Source organism: Diadema setosum, chromosome 20 (assembly GCF_964275005.1).
Source record: "Diadema setosum chromosome 20, eeDiaSeto1, whole genome shotgun sequence".
NCBI lineage: Eukaryota > Metazoa > Echinodermata > Echinoidea > Diadematoida > Diadematidae > Diadema > Diadema setosum.
This window is the reverse complement of record NC_092704.1, coordinates 22,565,127-22,581,533: the sequence shown is the minus strand read 5'-3', so window position 1 is coordinate 22,581,533 and position 16,407 is coordinate 22,565,127. Positions and strand designations below refer to the sequence as shown.

General features: G+C 42.3%; 1 protein-coding gene across 1 annotated transcript; it reads right to left on the bottom strand.

Moving 5' to 3' along the window:
* Window positions 1-2,939: 2,939 nt before the first annotated feature.
* LOC140244115 (uncharacterized) lies at window positions 2,940-16,041 on the bottom strand. The gene is made up of 7 exons (XM_072323760.1): window positions 15,918-16,041; window positions 12,108-13,124; window positions 10,795-10,933; window positions 9,179-9,343; window positions 8,475-8,626; window positions 4,490-4,596; window positions 2,940-3,158 (listed from the first exon to the last, which is right to left on the bottom strand). The coding sequence occupies exons 1-7, from the start codon at window positions 16,039-16,041 to the stop codon at window positions 2,940-2,942; spliced, it is 1,923 nt and encodes a 640-aa protein (XP_072179861.1).
* Between the last annotated feature and the right edge of the window lie 366 nt (window positions 16,042-16,407).

Genomic DNA, 16,407 nt, shown 5'->3' with positions numbered 1-16,407 from the left:
CACACTCTTTCAAAATCTGCTACACCTGTTATATCAAAGCAGTCGGGACAATCGTAGTTTCGTTACGAGATTCAGCGATGACCAAACAGTTTTATTACAAACATGAATTGCAATGTGACCCCAAATCACTTTTGTTATACATATTCTGACCATAGCTATAAGAAAACAATTGTCTGTTCCAATCGCATCGCTGCCCTGTAAATAGTCAACACTTGCTTATAAAGGAACTTTGTTAAATGGCATTGATACAGGCCCGGCGCGATCGGGGGAGGGGGCACTTTTTTTTTTTGCATAAAACATAGGAATACATACGGTCAAACCATTTTGGGGCCCCCATTTTCTCTATCGAGGAAGTTGCACCATTTTTTTTTTTTTTTGGGGGGGGGGGGGCAGCCGATGAACCCCCCCCCAAAAAAAAAAAAATAAATAAATAAATAGAAAATAAATGAAATAAAAAGCTTGCACTGAAGGGCTTTCTATTTTTTTTTTTTTTTTTTTTTTTTTTTGCGAGGCGTGTCAAATATTTCAGCTAATGATCGAAACCCGGAAGTGGCACCAAAAATGTAAATTGCCCCTCACCCACTTTTAAACGCAGCGACGGCCGTGAAATGATGGCCCCCAGCAGCATTGCTCGCCCCCAACAGCTTGGGAAACAAACCCAGCGAGAGCTAAGTACAACTTCTCTATTAGCAGCTGATAAACAAAATCTATTCTTGTTTCTATTCAAACCAAGATCAACATGAAAAAAAAAAAACGCTTACAGTGTAATCGTGATTTAATAAAGGCATGAAGTTATGAAACAGTTTTGTTCTGTCTAGGAATACGAAAGTAATTACTTCCGATTAAAAGACGTATATCTTTAATGACATTGTACATGATTGCATTGAGTTGCCTAACCTGTTAGGCACGCCCCTTCGATTGTGTATTGGCGTACAATTGAATTCAAATAGAAAAAGATACATACAGTAGCCTCTTGTACCCAATCATTTTATTTGCTAGTACTGACATTAGCCTCATGCAAATCAAAGCAAATCAGAAAACAGACAAATCCAATTAAACAAACATTTCACGCTCAATTTATATCTAAAGTCTCTCCAGTCAAAATATAACCTGCAAGAGGTTTACAGTTCGTCGGGTGAGAATGATAAGAGTGTTAAGTTGCCGCTAGTGTTTGAGGCAACGAGGCAACTTACCGTCCTCGTCATTCTCAGCCGACAAGTTAAGAACATAATAATTTTCAGCATATTCCACATTTTAAACTTTATGCACATATGGCGAAAAATAGAAAAAAAAAGAAGATATATATTCATAATTTATTTCACTCGGCATCAGCTCCAGTGTGTTGTCAAGACAGATTTTAATCATTGTTGAAATGCTGGATTTCTTTTTACCTCCCTTTTTTTTACCTCTCCATCATGCGGAAATATAGAATGTGTTTATCAAAATGCTGGGATGTCGGGAAATGTGAGGCTTTATTGCTGTTGGCCTTTAAATTGTTGTTTGTTTGTTTGTTTTTTACCTTAGACTTATTGTTGCCAACCTTCAATTCAAAAGGACAGAATGCCTCTTGAAATGTTTTGGAAAGCTTTTGTTTGATTCCGCATGAGCGGATGATCATCAGAACTGCTTTAAAGCTCTTTGCTTTGAGCTACCATCTCGTGGGAAGCAAATCATAGTTTCTCTTCAAAGGATTGCGTGCCAGTGCACTTTAATAAATGATGCACTTGAATGCACATACCATTAATTTTTGTTATCAAGAGATAGCATGTCAATGCGCACATAAATACGTGTGATCTGTTTATGGTATATAGTAGTAGTATTTAGAAGTATTAGTGTCAGCATCATCACTATTATCATCATCACTATCTAGAATATGCACACAAAAATCCGCCTCTGATGTCTAGAGCAGCTCTAATTACATGGAACATAAAGTTATCTACCCATGTCATAGCTACCTATTTGGTTAGTACAGTACTCTCCGCGTAATCGGGTATCGCTTAAACGGGTACTCCGCTTAATTGGGTAGTAATGTCAAAATCAGTTCCAATGCACATTAAAATTACTTGATAATCGGGTTGCCTCTCCGCATAAACGGGTAAATAATTTTCTTCTAATCTTATTTCTACCCACATTTAACCTCAGATACAATATTGTATAACACTTTAAGAATAATAAATCATGAAATTTTTCACTGCTAATCGCATTCTCTGTTTAATTTGCAATGAAGACCGATCATTTGGGGGGGGGGGGTGATTTACACATGAAAACACATGTACCATCGTACCGACATATTGCCACACGTAAACGAACATTACACAAGTCGCTGGCACTCACAATTGCATAGACAGACAGGAGTTGAACACACTTGCGCTCCTCCCTTTCTCCACAACAACATTCACAATACGAGAAGTTTGCAACGAAAATCAGGCCATGCACCGGCTCCATAATTTTCCTTTTACTTTTCCCCAGTCACTTCTCGAAAAGTAACCCGATGTTCCACGTGGTTAGTGCACGCAAAGAGTCGTGTGCATGTCGGAAAACGCCTGCTTGTTAGCGAGGTGTCTATAGTCAAACTACAGTTTTCTGAAGACGTATTTGTCCATAAAACGAGTGTAAATTATTGCTCGTGACTGAGCAAGTGTAAGGTATGTATAATGTGCCGTGAAGCACGCATGTTAAGCATACAGTGTAGGTGTTTGGTGCAGTGTACAATGCATGCATATACACATTGTGTGTGTCAATTGTGAATTAGACGTGTTCTTCTGTTAATCGGGTACTCCGCTTAATCGGGTAAGAAACGCTCTGCCCGAGCCTACCCGATTATGCGGAGAGTACTGTATTACTAAATTTTATGTGTATGGCCGGCTCCACATTATCGTCATCAGAATAAGAGAGGTACCGGTACATGATTTATCTGAGCCATCGTGTGGTCCACACAATCACATGACATGATGAAGTAAAAACTCGACCAGACTTTCCGACCGCAGTTTGCGCGGTACTTTGTACTGGTTGGCAGTGGTGTTGGTGTTGGCCAGAATGTGGGCCTTCAGCGCCTCGAACGCCCCAGGTTTCACGATGTGAAGTCGAGGGGGCGCAATGGCACCTTCCCGGCGCAACCGTTCGTAGTCGCTATTGCGGTCACGCAGTTCCTGATCGAGCTGATGGTAAAAGAAACGGCTCATGAATAAACCGATCAAACTGTAAATGAATGAACAACCAATTCAGTAAAAACTGAATGCATGTGTTCATTGATTAATTATCAATTTGCTAGCAATAATCGATAGTAATCAATCGAATGGGCAATGGATTGATTGGTTGTTTGATTGATCAATTTAAAAATTAGCTGATTGGTGAGTAAATGAATAAATAAAGCAAAAATCTCTGAAAAGCTGTCGATGCTCATCACAAACCCACAGGAAGCAGGGATACTTGTAGGGCAACACTGCTAGAGGCAATTTATGTATCTCATTTCATTTCTTATAGAGAATGTGAAGCTCCTTAGGACTCATATCAAAATTTCTGAGCAGACTTTTCCAACATGACTGCACAGGAGAGTATACAGAGGAATATATCCAGATTACATGTTCGACGTTAAGGAAAATGATTATAGTAGCAACCGATTATTCAAAATGGTATGCAAGTCATACTAATACCAGCAATAGGACCTATCGAATAACGGGAGTATCTAATATGTCCTTGGGGCACGCTAACAGCGTGGAAAAATGTTGAGAAATAGATACTTTGTGCAATACAGTGTATAGATGTACGACTGTAGAGTTTTGGACGACATTCAAAGGTGGGAAATAGATATTGACGAATGCAGTCAGATTACAAGTTGTACAGGATTTACAAGAAACCCGCCTACAGTGAAGAGGAGATTTAAATAATCCCATTCTGTGTAAAGTGCAACCTCGGAATAGCCTGTACAACTGATGGACCTCAGGCATGTGTACCATCGTGTTTGGCAGTTGTTAATGTTTGCGGCCGATGTTGCCCCTTGATGTGTGCGAGCTGTATCATCTCTTTCTCTCATTGGCATGCTCAGTTGACCACGTTAATTGGCATTAGTTGAGAATCATTACATGAACTCTTTGTTTTCAAAAGAAAACTTTTATCAAAGTAGTGCAGCAATGACGTTGGAATACAATTTGGAAATCGTCACATATCCAGTTATCCCGTTATAACTAACGTCCTCAGGACAGGCAGTTTTCTTTCGTTATAGCGAAATTTCGTTATAACCGAGCAAATGTACAAGAAAATACATTGAGTGGATAATGTTGCGGCCTGAATTTTTACTTCGTTGTAACCGGAATTTCGTTTTAACCATGTCCGTTATAACGGGAGTGCACTGTATAAAGGGGAAAGTTCCACTCTTGTGCTAAGTTTGGGTATCGTGTGTGACTAACGAAATTTTAACCTTGATTAGATATAAAAAAAAGGAGAACAAAAGTCGATAATAGAAAGGCGTTAACAAAAGGTGGACATTTACCAGTGCCTTGTGTTCTTGTGTGATCATTTCACACGACTCGTTTCCAGATGTGAACTCCAACTCCACAAAGAGCAAGTAGTATGGCATAATTTCGTCCCTCTCGAAGGCTGGATCAGAGAAAAAAAAAGCAAGTTAAAAACCAGAAAATATCAAGCATTTACAGAGACTCCTAATAAAACAGGGGCATGCCTAATAAGAGACGTATCAGCAAACGACATCTTAGAGACGTTCGCTTTGTCTTATGGACAAAGAAAAGAAAAAGGGTAAATGGCATCGTTCCCATTCCATGAATCCCATCTTGAAGCGGGGTGGCAGGCTGCAACCTTCATGTGGTCCACCCTGTTCTTTGCTTACCCGATGCAATACAACTTTGTACAACTTCTCTGTACAAAGCGTACTAAGTATACAACTTAGATCTCACTTTTGTCTCCCTTGCCATGGCGACCGTGACCATTAACTCAAACGGCCCTTCTCAGGGCCAACACACCCGTATTGTCAGGAAATCCCTTCATGAAATATCCTCCGGCAGAATGTGGAGGATATGTCTGTAGCAAAGGATGATAATATTTCTCGAATTGTCAAAGATCTTGATGTTGATGTTCTTCTCCGACCTCCGAGAGATGCATATCGCAGACACATTTTTGGTTTCAAGCTTGTTGCTTGTGTTAGCCATGAAAAAAATATTTCATTGCTACCTACTTTAGGCATGGTCTGGAAGATTTCCTGTCCGTCAAGTGTCTAGCTTCGGTGATGTTTTTGTCGCATCTGTCAGGGTTGGCGACATCAACGTCACTGGGGGGGGGGGGGGGGCTGGCACATGACCTGTCCCAGCGCTATCAATTTTCCTACACCCAGAGGTTCATGCAGGAGATTTCAACAGTCACCACACTTCCCGGGGCTATTCTGCCAATGACGACAATGGCGAAGTTCAGGGTGAATGGGCGTCTATCAACGACCGCTTCCTTCTTAATGATGCCAAGCAACCTGGCACTTTCCACTCCGGCAAATTGAGACGAAACTACAATCCAGACCTCTGTTTTACTTCAAGACCAGCAGATGGCCTCCCCCTTCTTGCTTCAAATGCGATTCTCCCTCATTTCCCTCATGCACAGTCAACATCGCCCAACACTAATCCACACTGGGCTGCATATTTCAGTCTTGGTATCCAAGCCCAACTCACGATAGAATTTCAGAAAAGCTGATTGGGAAAATTACATGCAAGAGCTAGGTCGATTGCTGACTAGTCTCAAAGAACTATCATTATTTTTCTGCAGTATCCTGAAAAAAAAAAAGCGTCAAGGAAGCACATCTCTGGACTTTTCAGAAAGACCTACACTCCATATGCTGGTAACCCGAGTCTACAGAACTGCTGGAGCTTTACGAATCTACGGGAGACCCGACATCGCCAGAGACTAGACACAGCAAGACGCCAAAGGTAGCAAAAACCGCACTGCTGATGATCTGAATTTCATTTACTCCAGCAGAAAGACATGGCACCTCCTCCGTCACCACAGTTCAGCCCCATACCAGCCCAGCATCAGCCTCGTAAGGTATCTGACAACGAAGATGCTTTCCGTTTGGTTGCCAAGTCAACGGTCTTCTCTTCTGAAGAAGCTCGAAAGAATGTTGCTATGAAGGGCCTGAGAGAATCCTACTTATCCTCGCAACTGACGAGTGGTCTCTGCTGTTAGTAATACCATGCAGAGATGGATATAGGCCTGAACGCCATCAAGTCAGGCAAAGTGGCCGGAATCAATGTTATGATATCTATACGATGTGTTCCTGAAGAACCTTGACCGCGCAAGGGCCGAATATGGATGACATTTCATTTCCCCATGTCCATTTAACTGGAACTACTCCCAAAGGCCGGAGAGGAGCCGGGGAAAGCCTTTGATAACTGTTGAAGACCCCGCCAGCTACAGACCTATCTCGCTGTTGTGTACAACATTTACGCCGTTTGAACGACTCCTCATTGTCAAGCACTTTCATTTGGAGGAGCCAATCCTACCGAGAGAACAGAACAGGAAGATTTCAGACCAGGCAAGAGCTGTGCTGACCGAGTCCTGGCCATGATCACTAGCATCGAAGCTGGCATCCAACGAGGCTTCAAAACAGGTCTTGCGTGGTCTACTTCTACGAAAATGTCCATGATCCTAACCTGCCAGACAACTTTGCGCTGCTTGTCTGTATAATCGTCAGCAATCGCAGATTTAAGATCAGTCTGGGTGTCCAGACCAGCTATGTTCGGACTCAGAACAACGGCCTCCCGCAGGATTCTGTGTTGGCTCCATTCCTTTTTATAATTATGTGGGCGGTATGCCTGTCAAGCACGAGGAGTCCCCAAGTACCTTGGAGGTACGTTAGATTAGACCGCACTCTCACATACCGAGAATACTTAAAGAGAGTTGCAGACAAACTGAAATCATGGGGCAACATCATCAGGAAATTCGCAAGCAGGGATTGAGATTCAAAAGCCAGTACTCTCCGTAGGTCTACTGTAGCTACCATAACCCTCATCTACTCGACTGCAGAGTACTGCTCATCATCATGGGTCAATAGCTGCCACATGAAACGTGTTGATACGGTTCTGAACTCAGCTATACGAGTAGTCTTGAGCACACTCAAGTGTACTCCCTTCACTGGCTGCCTGTTTTGACAGACATCGCACACACCCCCTCCGTATGCAAGAAGGGAAGGATGGTAAGGTTCGCCAGTGTCATCAGTGCATGTACACACTGACCTTATAATCCACTATACCTTCCATCAATGCGTCTGAAATCCCGCAAGCCAGTCTGGATGTCCCTTTCGTCACTGGAAAACTTCAACTACAAGACTAATGCTGGTCTGATGCCGATACCACTCAACTTAGCTGCACCGCCCTCACTGACCCGACAACAGCTACAGACTACGTAGTAGAGCCAAATGGCTTCAACCTCTCTCGAAAACTGTGGCTCACCTTGAACCTCATCCGAACCCTCCATGAAAAAACAAACAAACAAACAAACAAACAAACAAACAAACAAAGCACTGTCTACATACACTTGTAAATGGAGATCTATGGACAGTCCAACGTGTAAATGCGGCCATCCAGTCCAAACCCTGCATCATATACTGTGGAGAACTGCCACCTTCGGGAGGCAGAACTTTACAAACCGAGTGATGCTCCCTGGACTGGATCAGCAGCTTGGACATAAACCTATGAGGCTATGACCTCCCCTTTGTATTGCATCATACTACAGAAGAATAATCACATGAAGCACAATGATAATCATTCATTTGCTAGGGTTAACTGACATTGACTAAAGGTTACTGAACCAGCAAGTCCAACATTTCCAATGGGTTCCAGAATAAAGAAGGGGAATAACCCACCGGTTACTGCTTAAAACAAAAATGAGTTGTGCAGGGCGAAGGATGGGAGGGAAGGAGAGGTGGAAGGCAAGGGAAAGGAAAAGCTGAAAGGGAGGGGAGAACGGCAGTTAGAATTAGAATGTAGAGGAAAAGGAGAAGGGAGTGGAAGAGGAAAGACAGTGAAAAGGTGGTGGGTATAAGAAAAAAGAAGAGATAGGGATCGGAGAAGAGGAGATGCGAGAAAGGAAAGGGAGAGAAAAGGAACAGGAAAAGGAATGGAATGTAAAAGGAAAATGGATTTGAAGGGATATGGGAAAAGGGAAGGTAAGGAGAGGGGGAATTGAAAAGGATGGGGAAGGGACGGGAGAGTGGAGTGGGAGAAGGGAGGAGATCAGAAAGGTAGAAGCAGAGAAATAAAGTGAGAAGGTGTTTTCTTTCTCTTCGGTGTATTAGATGCGGTACTCATCAGAGGCTTTATCATCAGTCAGAGTTTATTCATATTGACACACGCTTAGATGCAGCTGTCATTTTTAATATTTATTCTAGCATTCTACAACCCTACTGTTCAACTCATTAGGACATGCGAAATCCTCAATCAAATTAGACGCGACTTGGCGTTTTCTTCTGGCATACTCACCAGGGTATGTTTCTGAAAGCAAGGTACTCTCGGCGGCGGCAAACTCAGTCAGTTTGACCCTGCCCGGCCAGCGCTTTACGGCGGCTTGGAATGCCTGGAGTGCGATGTTTTGATCAATCTTTTCATATCGCAAATTCAACATCAGGCCCAGACTGAAAGTGACAGAAAGTAACACAAGGAGGACAAGACGACATGTTAAATGGTACAAGGTCACAGTTTTGGGTATAGCTATTTGTTCCTCGACTGTATCGATGTAATGATGTCGCAGATAATCAAGATTATCTCGGCACTAATCATAAGCACGCCTGGGCAAACCAACCAACTCCTAAATAATTGTTATTGATACTATACGACACTACGATTGTAATTTGCCGGAATGTGCTATTGAATAAAAGCGCGATAAAGATATCACAGACAGACTCACACTAGCACAAATAATACTGACTTAAACCTGAAAAACAAACAAACAAACAATACCAACAACAACTTTGATTTATCCATGAAATATAAATTATCGCAGTGCTGGAATCAAAGCTTGCACGTAACTGCTCGCGAATGCACATGTATTAAGGAATCGTGTTTATAGGATGACCGTATGGTGCGTTCTGTGCAGGTGGCAGAACAACTGAAGATGAAAGATTTCTTATTTGCAAACCGTCGCACATTTCACACAGTTACAAAGGCTACATAAATGTTTGCACTACCGGTACAAGAACTGAAATGAAGGACAGTTGTCATGGAAACCAGTGACTCGAATGATGTCTCCCAGTCTATATCGATAGAGTCCGCAGGCCTGGGTAATCACGACCTCGTACTCTTGGCCAATCTCGAGTTCGTCTAGGAACAGCGTGTCAGGATGACTCTCGTGACTAATTTAAGAAGAAGAAAAACAGGAGATAAAACAATCATACGTAGTCATTTTCCACGAGGCAAAAATCCTCATCTAATCTTCTGTAGACATTCAATGTTCATCTTGTCAATTTGAAATGAAGCATCACAATCGTGAAGCCTCAATAAGCCAATCATTCAAGTATCACTTGTTATTTCTTATACCATATCACAAAGAAATCACTACGACATATTGCTTTCGTTGAAAAAATAGGAATGCATGTACTCGTACAGAAGTATTGTCGCATTTTTTTTTTCATTATCGATGGCAGATTCCACCACTCTGAAACTAAGAAAGTGAAAGATGAACTGTCAAAACAGATGTTTTCTCTAGAAAAAATTACATTAAACACAAAGAAAAAAAGAGGAAACAGATCAACGAGAGCTGTAGCAAAAGAGGACAAATGTGAAGATTGTTATGAGAATTTGAATGTAAGGCATGCCATCTAACCTTCCGTTTGTGTGTATGTGTGTGTGTTGTGTTTGTGTTGTGCTTGTATTGTATGTATTTCTTTCTTACACAGTTACCGAAGAGCTTAAAAAGAAAATTTCGTGGAAAATCGTCAATAGGGGATTATTCCTTATTATCTAGCCTTGCTTCCAATCATTCATCCAAATTATCTGGAGATGATTAATACATGCATGGGTGAGCGTCTGGATTGTCATAGTACGTCTTTGTGAATGAGGATTCCAGTTTGTTTAGAATTCTTGTAATGCAACGCTCTCGTCACCACTACAACTGTCACGATCACTACCACCCATCCACCACAAGAACCATCAGGCTACAACCATTACAACTACTGCTACCACGACTTTAACACCACTCTCACCATCCCGGATTTGCAACTCAATCCGTCTCACTCCCGCTATCTCTACTAAATTTATTACAAATCTCCCTGCCATACCAATCGCTATCAATCACACAGCGGTATTTTATATCCACCTGAATCTGACAAAACTTCTCGCGCAACTGATGGCACATTACTGTTACAATTTTAGAAATCCAAGACACGTTAGATTCCAAGCGTTATAGCGGATTCCCCACACTACCATCACCATCGTGATATCACCAATCACGTAGTGAACACGAGACATCTCTTTAATACTGAGACATCAACAAAAATAGCCAGATTCCATCCTATTTCCATCACTACAATTAATCCAATTGCCTCTTTACTTGTGGGCTCGTCACTTTAAAACGTCGCATTGTCATTCTGTACTTTTAACACCTGATTACTATACGGCCGTTACAATGAATACATAACCATCTTTCCAAAGTAAAACATCATAGACGGTGAAAGATTACAGCAGCCCGCAGCCAAACTTTCTCTTCTTTAACTAATGAGATGTTAGCCAAACACATATTCTCTGATCAACTGTAATTACTGCCACCTGCAATGTGCTCATGGAGAAACAGGTGATAGAAACTTACGTGTTCTGCAGCCTGATAAACTCGAAAAAGTTTATAGTAGGAAAAAAGAGCAAATCCTGTCGTTCGTCCCACGCCCAAATGGAGATCCCCATTAGAAGCCCCTCTGAACATCCGTAGCCACTGGAAACCAATGTGATACCTGGAGGTAATATGTAGAGTTTATTTCAGGCTACAAACCCAGGGAGCACTATGACATGTGAAATAGGCGATATTGCTTTTGGCTTTTCAACAAGATATTCCGTCCAGTGTTGTCACCCCATACACAACTCTAGAGATACCCTTGACTAATTATTCTTACAATTTGGTCACTTTTCTACATCTTTTCAGTTTTCATAGTTATGAATGATCAAGTCATATCTTTAGGGATAATCCACCGACCTTGCTATAACACAATATTTATTAAATAAAATTACTGAATTATTTGCAATTAATGAAGATTTTATTGGAATATATGGATCTTTTGGATTCGATTGCCACAATAGGTCATGATCCATTTTGACTATATGTTGAAAAGATATAACGTTAGCGGTTTTAAATTTTCATGGATATTGATTACTTAGCCAGCAGAAGGTGCTATTCAAATCTTCACATCCCGGAAATCTATTATTGTGTGCGGCGTTCGTCAGGAATAGATCCCTGATCCCTTTAATGTTTCTTATACATGTCAACGATATAAAAAGCTTTTATGGATATTACTGTCAAAGGACTTAGAAACACTGACTAGGATTTTTTTTATAACGATGGGCATTTTACAACGACTGAAAAAAACAACAACATCATTTCTCAAGATTCCCTTACTATTAACACAATGCTTTGATTCTACGATATGTCACACACTGCAGTATCGTGTGGGGGATTGTGGCTCAACTGAAATAAATCCATGGATCCAATGGATCCACAATTACACAAATGATGACGTAATAGTAAATTGGACAAAATAATGATCAATATCAAACTACTAATCAATAATGACAAGGATACATTAAGGCGTTATATAATGCTTTATAGCGAAGCAGCGTAGAATAAATTGTGTGCGCGCATTGGGCGTTACACAAAGAGATTTTGATCTGGCGTGTGATCTGGGGGGTGTTTCATCAATTTAGTCAGCGCTGACAAGTTGTCAGTCTCTGACAATTTCAGTAAAATCCTTGGTTTTGATTGGCTGAGATGCTCTGGTCATTGACTGTTACTATGGTTATTGTCAGAGACTGACAAGTTGTCAGCGCTGACTAACTTGATGAAACACCCCCTGGTGTGTATGTGTGTGTGTGTGTGTGTGTGTGCGCGCGCGCGCGCGCTGAAGAATGCCGTACCTCTTGCGTATTTCTCTCTTATTTGGGGCCAGAATCCAGTGGTGTCAACGGACATAATGACTCTCAGCTTCGGCCACGCCCTTGGCAAGATGTTGTCCAGTCCGACCACAAAATGTTGACGTAATTCCAGCGCCCTCTGCCGGTCGCCTCCATGAAGTTCAGCTGTCAATGCAGACCGTATGTCGTCTGATAGTTCGAGTCCCTCACGGATGGTTCCGTACTCGATATCATGAACGATGTCTTCCCACCACTGTGCGAGTTGTTTCATCATGCTCTCGAGCGTGCTCAGAAAGAAGACGCATATAGAGCCTATATCCCTGTCACGCAGGGCAAAAAGGAGATGGATGTAATTCGCAACCTCGTAGGAATGGATGCGAAAGCCAGCAGGAGGTGTGGTGTAATACAACCTTGTGTCATCTCCTACAGTCAGGGCACTCTCGACAAGCCCGCCATTTTTAGTTCTAGAAACTACAGGGGCTATGTAGACAAAAAGTTGCTTTTGAAATATACCCGTATGAGGGAATTTCATTCGAACGATGGCGTAAAGAATATCGAGATAATCTATTATCATTTTGAGTCTATCTGTCTGAGGGATCATCTTGCTACGACCAGTCGTACCGGAAGTACTGACGTAACTGGAATGAAATTTTCGGGTCATAACGTTTCTTTCGCCATTCATCTCCCGTTCAACATAAGGACGGTAGTGCTCGTATGTTGTGAGTGGATGGCGAGCTCTGAACTCCTCTCTGTCCCCGATGTCTTGAAGTCGGTATCGTCTGCCGTACTCCGTGTCGCCATTCTCACGGAGAATGTGTCTGAGGAGGTGATCCTGGGCTCGGCGAGGATTCTTCCAGTGCTTCTGCAGACGATAGAGGGAGATCTTCCCTCGTAAGAGCACCACCATGGACGAAAAGAAACAACGCAGAGTGGACTTTATCCCGTCATTGGGCGCAGGGCCAAGAGCGAGTAGAATAAAAAATAGCAGAGACAGACAGGTAGCCACAGCAGCAAGGAGCCCTGGAAAGAGCGAGAGAGAGAGAGAGAGAGCAAGTAAAATTATATCAGTTAAAGGGAACCCAAACCAAAAGAGCAATATGGATTGAGTGAAAACATGCAGCAACAATATAAAGAAAATTCCACAAAAAGTCATTTTTCATGAAAATTACAAATTCAATCAACTTGATACTGACATATGTTAATGGTAGTGTAGTTATTCCCCCTGCTTTCTGAAAGCGGCTAGTCAAGTGTTCTTAATGCTAGAAAAGTGAATTCTTTGTGGAATTTTCTTTATATTTTCTTTATATTGTTGTCCATTCATATGTCATAACATCTAGTAGTCTCCTAATCCAGCGGTTCCAACATCAAAACTTTAAAAATTCATAACTTTTGCATCGATTTTCCTCAGACTTTTACTGATGTGTTCTACTAATGTTGCTGCATTCACTCAATCCACAATGCTCTTTGGGTTTGGGTTCCCTCCAAGTCGATTTTCTTGCAAGATTCATCAAACTACCCCCTCTACGCCTACAGGAAATACAGTTGCTATTCAATGAGTTCTCATTATTTGTGTCAATAATTATATTCGAAGGGTATTGGGTGTACGTATTCAAATTGTTTTCTTGACGACTAAAATCATAATTTCTGACCTCCAATAAAGCTACATGCTATTGGCCTATTCTTTATATAATTATGCAAACAACCTCACCGTATTCCCAAGGCATTCCAACAATCGTCTTTAGAAAATGTATGCTCATTATATGTACAAGCAACTCATGACACAGTCGGTAATAAACATCGAAGACAACCACAGCTCTGTCCTGTTCCTCCCTTATTTTGTCGGTCGCTATATTTTACGTTCATGGACCTCATAATACAACATAATTTCTGCCGACGAGGACGAAACTGTTCACTTTCATGTCTGTTGAATTTCGTTCCTTGGTAGTCCTTTGTTAACCAATTAATTATCTTTGATGCCTCCACTCTCCTTTTTCTTACAAAAATCCCGTCAACCACCGACTCTATGGCCGTTATGGAAGGAGCAATTTGAAAACTATTTATTGACTTCACGGAACGATACATTTTGGCCAAAGAGGAAAAGGCGCTTCTGTTACATTGCTCAGGAGCAAAGGGACAGAGGATTTTCTACTCCTCATGAACACTGGTACAGTGACATCCTCGCAATCGCGCCCTGATACTGGAAACGCATATCAGATGACGTTAGCAACGGTTGGAGCTGATTTTGTTCCCTTGCATTAAAAGTGGTCGCCGAGAGACATAGATTTACACGACGAAAGGAGACAGCTGATGAGACTGTTTGCAATTATGTTATACCGCCTTAGAGGAGCTTGTCAAATATTGTGCGTTCGGGAACTTGAAAGATGAAATGATTCATCACCATGCAGGTTGTTGAAGCGTGTATTAACCCCGGTACACGCGAGCGATACTTGAGCCCGATCTGACCCTTCAAGAAGTGTTCCTGCAGCAGATGCATCGCAGACGCGCAAAGACTCCAGCCAGTCTGAATATCCCTTCCATCACTGGAACACTTTGACCCCAAAAGTGAATGGCGCAGATGCTGGTCTGATGCTGTCTCCAACTCAAGTCATGTGCAATACCGTCACTAACACGAGAGCAAAGCCAGAGGGCTTCAACCTCCCTCGGTAAAAGTGGCTCACCCCATGGACCTATATGCCAGGGGTCCATGCTCACTTTAAACCGCATCCGAACCCTCCATGCAAGGAAAGGCCACCGTCTACACAAATGGGGGTTCTCGGCTAGCTCACTTTAAACCGCATCCGAACCCTCCATGCAAGGAAAGGCCACCGTCTACACAAATGGGGGTTCTCGGCTAGCCCGGCGTGCGACTGCGGCCATCCTGACCAGCAAACCCTGCCTGCATCACATTGTGGAAGACTGCCACCTGCGGAAGTTCCCAGGCGGGCTTGAAGAACTTGCTCAAGCAAGTGATGCTGCCCTGACTGCGTGGATCCGCAGCTTAGATATCAACCTATAAACTCTATAACCTCTCACCCACCCCGTTGTATTGCATCATACGACAGAAGAATACGACTTCAAAGCAATGACTCCAGGACATGAAAGTGAAAGTCAGAACGTTCACAAGCCTTACGAGCAAAAATCGCCCAGATAGCTTTCGGAGGTAAGACGGAGCAGGAACGGACAGGATGTGAGGAACAGCTTAAAAAAACGCAAGGTGGTTGCAGAAACTGTAAATGTAATGACCACGCGACATATGACTGCACGTGCAGAGTAAAAGGTGCCACATGTCTCAAAACAATGTCACAAAATGAGACAGGGGGCTATTGTAAAGAATACCCAAAACTTGTTAGCTTCTAAGGTGATTTTCTGGATGCAGTTAGTATTATATCAACTTGCCAAAATTGGAACTGAAATTTTGGTCAGTTATCTGTTTGGGGCAGATATATACGTCGGTTCATCTTTCCATTACTGAGTTTTAGGTGCATTAATGAAACACAATACCGACTATATAGTAGATGTATAATGGACCACAAGAATTCCGTGAAATCTTTGGGATATCTGGGGATGGGATGGGGGGGGGGGTAGATTTAGTGTGAATGTTACATTTTTTTTTGGGGGGGGGGAATACTATTAAATACAAAATGTTACATTCAGGATTAAAATGTGATTACAGAGGGTAGATATTCCGTTGAAGGTTAAACCGTACATATACGGTGGGTTTGATCAATCATTTAAGGTTAAGATGTAGGCCTTTTAGAGCCGATGTTACATTTAGCATTTAGGGGACATACACGCGTGTACTCTGAAACTCACCGAAAACGATGCGTTCAATTCTCACAGACTCCGCCAGACTAGATTCCCGGGCAAGCAGCACCGCCACGACCAGACAGATTGTCGACAACAGCGACAACTTCGTGTGAAGATTCAGGAGCGCCATATTTAATACGAAGCTTCCAGAAGTAGCCCCCTATAATTTCTAGATGGAAGAATCGATAATTCACCAAGGTACAAAATCGTTTCTATTTGGTGGCCCGGGGAATCACAAAGCAACCTCGTGTAATTCATTGGACACCACTTTCGCACCTCAGTGACACACGACGCTCGCTTCATGAGCACTCGGTTTTCTCTAGTTACCTAGCTAGTAGCTTATAATTGTATGTTGAATGATAGTGGAAATTGCTGACTCTGCGACTGTGCTATGTTGACTGTGCGATTATGATGTTTATTCTGTTTACTCTGTGAGTAAACACAAGGCAAGTGCCATAATGTGTCTCGCCCATTCGCGTACAAGAAATTGTACGCG

Bases quoted from the DNA above. Each gene is read 5' to 3' on its own strand.
- LOC140244115 (XM_072323760.1), bottom strand. From the start codon at position 16,041: ATGGCGCTCCTGAATCTTCACACGAAGTTGTCGCTGTTGTCGACAATC. The intron at 10,934-12,107 runs GTACGGCATTCT...TATTACCTCCAG, and splicing joins AAGAGAGAAATACGCAAGAG to GTATCACATTGGTTTCCAGT. The intron at 9,344-10,794 runs GTAAGTTTCTAT...TTCTTAAATTAG, and splicing joins TTTATCAGGCTGCAGAACAC to TCACGAGAGTCATCCTGACA.